General features: G+C 44.5%; 1 protein-coding gene across 1 annotated transcript; it reads left to right on the forward strand.

The window, feature by feature from the left end:
* LOC311104993 (uncharacterized protein) lies at positions 1 to 2,126 on the forward strand (the record flags this gene model as incomplete). The annotated part of the gene is made up of 2 exons (XM_084146979.1): positions 1 to 193; positions 1,018 to 2,126. The coding sequence occupies 2 exons, from the start codon at positions 1 to 3 to the stop codon at positions 2,124 to 2,126; spliced, it is 1,302 nt and encodes a 433-aa protein (XP_084003105.1).
* Positions 2,127 to 7,899: the final 5,773 nt, after the last annotated feature.

Below are 7,899 nucleotides of genomic sequence, written 5' to 3' on the forward strand. Positions count from 1 at the left end.
ATGTCTCCACTACAGTTTCTGAACGTGTATGTTACTGAAAGACTAACGGCGGCTGCTGCAGAGATATCAGAAGCCATAGAGAGAGCAGTAGCAGAGTTGCATGAAGAAATCTCCGGTTCTAAGGAGGAGAATATTCGTCTACGAAGACTGTTGGATTTGGTTTTCAACCCAGAGATAAAGTTGCACAGAGCAGGTTTGTATTGACTAGCTACTGTATTAGCTAAACTTACATAGATCAAAACTGATAGCAAGTAAATGTAGGTAAATATACAATTACAGAGCTGCAATTGTAATATTGGGTGCGTTCGTAAGTTACCTCCAGTGTGTCAGTGCGCTCTGGGTCGTTCGTAAATTAAGAAACGTTATCAGATTGTTTTTAAATTCGGAGCTTTCAGAGCGCACACTTACCTCACACCGGCAGTCAATCGCCTAAGCTAACTGGCTAAACTTCCAGACGCAAATGAGAGAACACCTCACTCTGACAATTTTACTCGCCCTAGCAGAGTTGGTTAGGCTGTTTTCATGTTATGTAACGTTAGAGCGTTAGTGACTAGCGGTTAAAGAATTTGAACAGTTTGCGGCTGTGCAACCATGTACTCGCTCCGGGGTACCAATAATTTTGTCCATGTCTTTAATTTTTTTATTAAAATTGTAAACTAAGGTTTACAAAATAGAAATAGGTTCTGCAATGTTTTAAATCCAATAACAAGGTGTGGTACCAAAAGTTATTTCCAATTTCAATTTATTTTAGAAGAAATCTGAAATTATTTGTGCAAGGGTGCCAATATAGTTGGCCGCAACTGTAGACCATGGAATGACTCAAAGTAATGGAATCGAGTTCTAGTAATGACAAGGGCAACTATAGCAGTAGCTATTCTAATCAATAAAATGGAAATGACCGCTAGCTAGCTTTAACGTTTCATATCTCTATGGTTTAGGGCCCAGTGAAGATAACTTTGTAATCAGTTTTAGATTGGAAAGTTACACATTTTATACTATCTATTTTTCCTTTATCAGATCCCCAGCAGCTCACTCTCCCCATATCTGAAGAGGATGTTCCCCCTGAGCAGCAGCACTGTGAGCAGGAGTGGAGCCCCAGTCTGAGGCAGGAGGACCCAGAGCCCACACAGTTTAAAGAGGAACAGGAGGAACTCAGGACCAGTCAGGAGGAAGAGCAGCTTCAAGGACTGGGGGAGGCTGATATCATAGAGTTCATATTTCCTCCTGCCTGTGTGAAAAATGACTGTGATCAGGAGGACCCATCCCAGCCCTCACATCTTCACCAAACCCAAACTGTGGAGGACAGAGAGAGGGACTCTCTACCCACCAACACAACTGAAGAGATTAAAACAGAACCTGATGGAGAGGACTACGGAGTAACAGAATCAACCGTTGAATCTCAGCCCCCCTCTGCAGTAAATCCAGACTGTTCTGCAGCTCAGAGTGAAAACAGGGAAAGTGATGAGGTAAAGAGCGGAGGACTACTGCCAGGGTCTAAGACACTCAAATCAAAGAGAAAACAGACAAAGAAAGGAGAAAGCCCTCATACCAGTGCTGGAGGCAGGACGGACACAGACAAAATGATAGATCACCTGCAAACTCACACTGAAGAAAAACATTATTGTCATGTTTGTAGCAAATGTTTCTCTAAGAGTGGTGTTCTCAAAAGACATATGATGAGTCACACAGGAGAGAAATCATACGGGTGCAAAGAATGTAGGAAATGCTTCACAAAGAAAGTAAATCTTACATATCATATGAGAATTCATACAGGAGAGAAACCATATCGGTGTCAAGAATGTGGGAAGTGCTTCAGCCGTAGTAAAACCCTGTCCAATCATATGATGGTCCACAGAGGGGTAAAACCATATCAGTGTAAAGAATGTGGAAAATGCTTTACTGAAAGTGTAGCCTTAAGCAGGCATATGAGAGTTCACACAGGGGAGAAACCCTATTGGTGCAAAGAATGTGGAAAATGCTTCACTCTGAGTGGGACCTTGAGCAGGCATATGAAGATTCACAGAGGGGAGAAACCCCATTGTTGCATCTATTGTGGCAGATGTTTCAATGATCATGGAAATTGTCAAAGACACATAAGGACTGTTCACAAGAGTGAGAACGCATGACAGTGGCCTTTACCCTGCAGATAGAAATACAGGGCCTATTGCAACCATCTATGGCCACTGTATTATCGGCAGATTATCTCTTGCCCTACATCTATACGTGCTAAAAATCACCCGAACTGCAAATCTCAGATACAACCGTTATTGTTTACCGTATTACCGCTCCCTAAAGCTGATGTCGCTGTTAACTTTTAGTCATGCTTTCTCCCAAAAAAAAAAAAAAAAAAAAAAACATGTAACTATTTAACAATCATTCCGTAGAGCTGAAATCAAGTATTTCCTCGTTTACAAATCTACTGTGGAAATCTACCCTACATATTTTATGAATGGAAAATGTATGTTGATGTACCACTGTTTCATTTCTAATTTATGTAATCCATTAACACAATATGGTCATATCTTATCAAGGGGGGAATGAAAATATCTGAGCTTTCCACATCTAACATGTGTAACTAAATCAAGTTAATTGTGATTGAGTTCATGTTTTAATTAAATTGTAGTCTCAAGTTATTTAAAATGACACATTATATTCTTATTATGGTGACATTTAAGGTTAAATGTTTGTAGGAAATATAATCCCATATTCTTACAATAAGTATTTTAGATTAATTACCAGCATTGCAATTTTCAATGTTTCTGATAGGTCGATATTTCATTGGGGGCGGGAGTAGAGAACCTAGACGCTGCTGTCCAGGCTGTGTTCAGTACAAAAAAAAACATAGTCGAATGTTCAATTAAACGGAAACGGTGCTGAACGACCAGTTGAAAAACAGGGAGGTGATGGGTTGTGTGTTCAAAATGCACCACTGCCCTTTAATGCTGTGTTCATAACCAAGTGGGAAGGTGGTATTTACCACATACGACTGGGAAAATTCCAGTTGAACGGCCCTCCAATTGGTAATTACTAGTGGGAAACTCGTCTATCATCCCGTGCTCCGAGTTTCCCACTTGCACCTCTGACAAAAAATACAGCAAGCATGGTGGCATCTTCAGCAGTCGTTTATGGTAAGAACACAATACAAATTGTTGATCCAAAATGGATTCTGTTCATCTTCCTTTTGATTTAGAAAGCAGCTCTGGATGAACTTTGTAAAACAATCACCTTCTAATGACCTCCATGTATTTCCCAGTTCAAAACGTGAAAGCACCACCCAACTCCTATTTACGACTACACAACTGGTAATTACCACCTTCCCACTTGGTTGTGAACGCAGCATTAATACGTCACTCATTGCTTCAAGCCACACTTACCAAACGGCGCAAACATACCTCAAAGTCTGTTCAAGAATGTACAAGAACGTTTTGGGAAAACGTGTCGTTCAGCACAAACCGTTCCGCAACGTAGCAATTGTTAAATCGAACTGAACGCACCCTTGGTATCCAACTCGTTTGACACAGTAACAACGGGAGATCAACTGATCTGCTGGTTAATTCTCTGGTTTTTGGTTGCAAGTTTGTACTAACTCGCAGGTGCAGGTAATCTCCCGTTAGTAGCGTTTTAAGAAATCCAGAGCTAATGCTCATCTGCCCGTTGGTTGCAATTGGTCAATAATGTTTAGCGCTCTAGTCTATGGTTGAGGTCCTGCCCTACTAGATGTGCAGACGTTGCATTGCATCAACCAATGGTTGCATGCCATGCCATGGACTGTGCAGCCGGGTATCAGATTGCTATTTCATATGATGTGGTTAGAACAGGAGGTTCCTGAGGGGAGAACAGCTCATAATAATGTCTGGAACGGAGCAAATGGAATGGCTTCAAACACCTGGAAACCATGTGTTTGATGTATTTGATACCATTCCATTGATTCCACTCCAGTCATTACCATGAGCCCGTCCTCCCCAATTAAGGTACCACCAACCTCCTGTGGTGGTTAGCTGATATGTTCAATTACTCTCCATGCGTTGTAAGATCTGGCTTCTGCAACGTAGTTGGGCAGGAACTCCACCTACATGTAACATGACAGATAAACATGTATTTTCTATACAATACATTTCTTCTTTACGAGCACAGCATGTGGGACTTTTCTACAGTTTACCTGTGGTCACATATTTTCATCACATCTTCTACAACCCTACTCTGGATATGCGAGTGCATTTCTGTTTAGGATTACATGTTCTGTTTCTTTTCTTGCTAAATAGAGTTTTATCTCAGTGAGAATAACCTGTATAAATAAAGGTTGAATGAAAAAAAGCAACCAGAGTTGTTGCTGAAATGTCCTTTGTGTCAATCAGCCAGTCAAGTCTCTCAACCAAGTTCTTTCTGCTTCCACTTGTTTCATCTTGGGAAGATGTTGGTTATTCTGCATTGCTGCTTACCTCTTTTTTTCTGCAAAACGTAGAAATGCTCTGTTTTCACATATGTAGACACTGTTATTGTGCTGGAGATAATGAGTATGAGGTTGAAAAGTGGTGGAGTTGCCCTTTAAGATCTAAATGGATGTTTTATTTGTTCTTTATGATTTTGGCTGTTTCACATGAGCGTTTCTACCTGATTATTCATCACCATGTGTTTAAATATTTGGTGTTCTAGAGGTTGGACACAAGGTATAGTATTAGAAAGAAGCAGATCAATGTGAGAATCTCAATTGCGTTTCCTTGACTCCTCGTGTCCTATTTCCTCGCCTCCTTCTCAAAAACCCATTGGATGAGAAAGTCAGAGGTCCCTTCCCTCTTACCTTCTCCTCCAATAGGTTTTGAGAAGGAGGCAAGAAGAGAGGACGCAAGGAGTCAAGGAAACGCAATTGAGATTCTTCCTTTGAGTTTCGACTTGCTACAATGATGCTGGTTTGGCACATTATTCCCAGCTGTTACTGTTTCACAAAAGTTGATCAAATCATATAAATATATATGTATATGATGCCATGTATGGACAGTATGTGAATAGAGAAGGTGTGTACAGCAGTAGTTATATAGGATGAGCCTTGACTAGAATACAGTATATACAAATGAAGTGAGTAAAACAGTATGTAAATATTAAAGTGACCTGTGTTCAATGACTATGTACATAGGGCAGCAGTCTCTAAGGGGCAGGGTACTGAGCGGAGGCCGGCAAGTGGTGACTATTTAACAGTCTGATGGCCTGGAGATAGAAGCTGTTTTTCAGTCTCTAGGTCCCAGCTTTGACATACCGTCGCCGGCTTCTACACTGAACAAAAATATAAACGCAAAGTGTAAAGTGCTGGTCCCATGTTTCATGAGTAACTTTCTATTAAGGTATCCATACTTTTACTCAAGTATGACAATTGGGTACCTTTTCCACCACTGCTGATTAAACAGCATGATCATTACACAGGTGCACCTTGTGCTGGTGTAACAGTGTTGCTTCCGTCCCTCTCCTCACCCCTACCTGGGCTTGAACCAGGGACCCTCTGCACACATCGACAATAGTCACCCTCGAAGCACCGTTACCCGTCGCTCCACAAAAGCCGCAGCCCTTGCAGAGCAAGGGAAACAACTACTTCAAGGTCTCAGAGTGAGTGACGTCACCGATTGAAATGCTACTAGCGCGCACCGCTAACTAGCTAGCCATTTCACACCGGTTACACTGGGGACAATAGAAGGCCATTCTAAAATGTACAGTTTTGTCACAACACAATGACACAGATGTCTCAAGTTTAGAGGGAGCGTACAATTGGCATGCTGACTGCAGGAATGTCCACCAGAGAAGTTGCCTGAGAATTGAATGTTCAACATTGTTTTAGAGAATTTGGCAGTATGTCCAGCCGGCCTCACAACTGCAGACCACGTGTAACTACGCCAGCCCAGGACCTCCACATCTGGCTTCTTCACCTGCTGGATTTTCTGAGACCAGCCTCCCGGACAGCTGATGAAACTGAGGAGTAGCTCCGGAGCTCTGCGCCTATTGGTTTACTCCGCTGCCTAGGCAGCGAACAGCCTGAGATAAAATTATGCACACACCTGCAGCCAATAGGAGTACAGGTGTCCCTATAAGAGGGGACGCTTCCCCTCAATTAGCCTCACATTATCTTCAGCGACTGGATTGGACTGAAGAAGCCGATAGAAGACAAGACTCAGGACAAAGAAAACGTAGTCGACACACCAGGAGATTTTTCACCCCCAAAAGCTATTTTCAGTATGGCGGCTGTCGACTCCCACGACTTATGTTTAGTGTGTTTCATGGACCCCCACTATGTGCCAGCTGCGCCCTCCCTTCTTTGAAGGAGAGGAAGCAGCGTTGGGCTTTTTTTTTTCTCGCTCAGAGCAGATCTGAACTATTGGAGAGACCCGCGCGTTCTCACGCACGGTGTCCGGATAGGCAGTGTCCTCCTACATTCCAGTTTTACAGATGCCTCTCTGACTGGATGGGGAGGGACATGTCAGACCCAAGCGATAGGAGGTGTGTGGCCTCTCTCGAGTCGTCACATCAACCTATTGGAGTTGTAAACGGTTCTACTGGTTCTGACCCACTTCGCGTCTACCCTTCGGGGTCGCGATGTGCTGGTCTGGTCAGACGACCGAAGCACAGTAGCCTACATCAATCGCCAGGGAGGAGTCAGGTCTCCTGCACTCCCACCAGTTGGCGGAGGAATTGTGGCTGTGGGCTCACGTGCATCTTCGCTCATTGAGAGCAGCACACATTCCAGGCTACGTGAACATAGGGGCAGACCTCATGTCTCAAGGGGGTTGTTCTCCACATTTCCAAATCTGGGTTCGGGAGAGCCGAGGTGGATCTGTTTGCGTCACGCGTGAACACACATAGCACTCTCTGGTTCTCTCTACGAGATCAGGACGAACCGCAACTGGCGAGGGACGCATTTGCGCACCGACCGTGGCCAAAAGTTCTCCTGTACACAGTTCCATCGCTGTCCTGCATTCTCCCACTGTTACCCAGGGTGAGATCAGGCGAGCTGTCAATCATATTGGTGGCTCCCGATCGCCCAGAGGCTCCATGGTTCGCGGAGATGATTCAGATGTTGATTGCGCCACCTTGGCCAATTCCACATCAACAGGAAGCGCTGTCTCAGGCGCGATAGGGGCAGTTGCCCATAATCGGCCAACCACTGATGGTTTGGCTCCTGAGAGGGACAGGCTACAGCGCCGTGGGTTATCTGATTCAGTAATCAGAACCATACAGGGTTCACGTGCCGGTTCCACTTCCAGGGTTTATGCCAGTAAATGGAACGTGTTTTCACAGTGGTGTGTCACAGAGAATGTGGACCCCATTTGCTGTCGGGTTGAGAGTGTACTCTCGTTCCTACAGTTTTTATTTGATAAGCAGCGATCGCCCGCCACCATTAAGGTGTATGCAGCGGCGATTTCAGCTTGTCGTGAGGGGTTTGGCAGGGACACTTATCTTCAGCCACCCTCTAGTGAAACGTTTCCTATTAGGAACGCAGCGGCTTAGATCTTTTGAAGACGGCACTGTTGCTCGCTTTGACCACTGCTAAGCGTGTCAGTGATTTGTGCGCTCTGTCGACGAGACCCGACTGCCTCGCCATTAATGGCGATCTGAGCAGAGCGGTGTTGCGTCCTAACCCGGCTTTTATGCCTACGGTTATTAAGAACTCATACAGATCACAGATTGTAGAGCTGTGGTCCTTTTATCCCTCTCCTCATGGAGAGGAGAGGCTCCATCGCCTGTGCCCAGTGCGTGCCTTTAGCGTGTTACGTGGAACACACGGCGGCGATTAGGTCATCACCTCAGCTGTTTGTGTGTCAAGGTGCGGCTGCACTAGGTAGACCACTTTCTAAACAGCGTCTGTCTCATTGGCTTTGTGAAGGCATTGAGACGGCGTATGAGGCAGCGGGGCGACCA

Source organism: Coregonus lavaretus, assembly GCF_964263955.1.
Source record: "Coregonus lavaretus genome assembly, chromosome: 29".
Classification (NCBI taxonomy): domain Eukaryota; kingdom Metazoa; phylum Chordata; class Actinopteri; order Salmoniformes; family Salmonidae; genus Coregonus; species Coregonus lavaretus.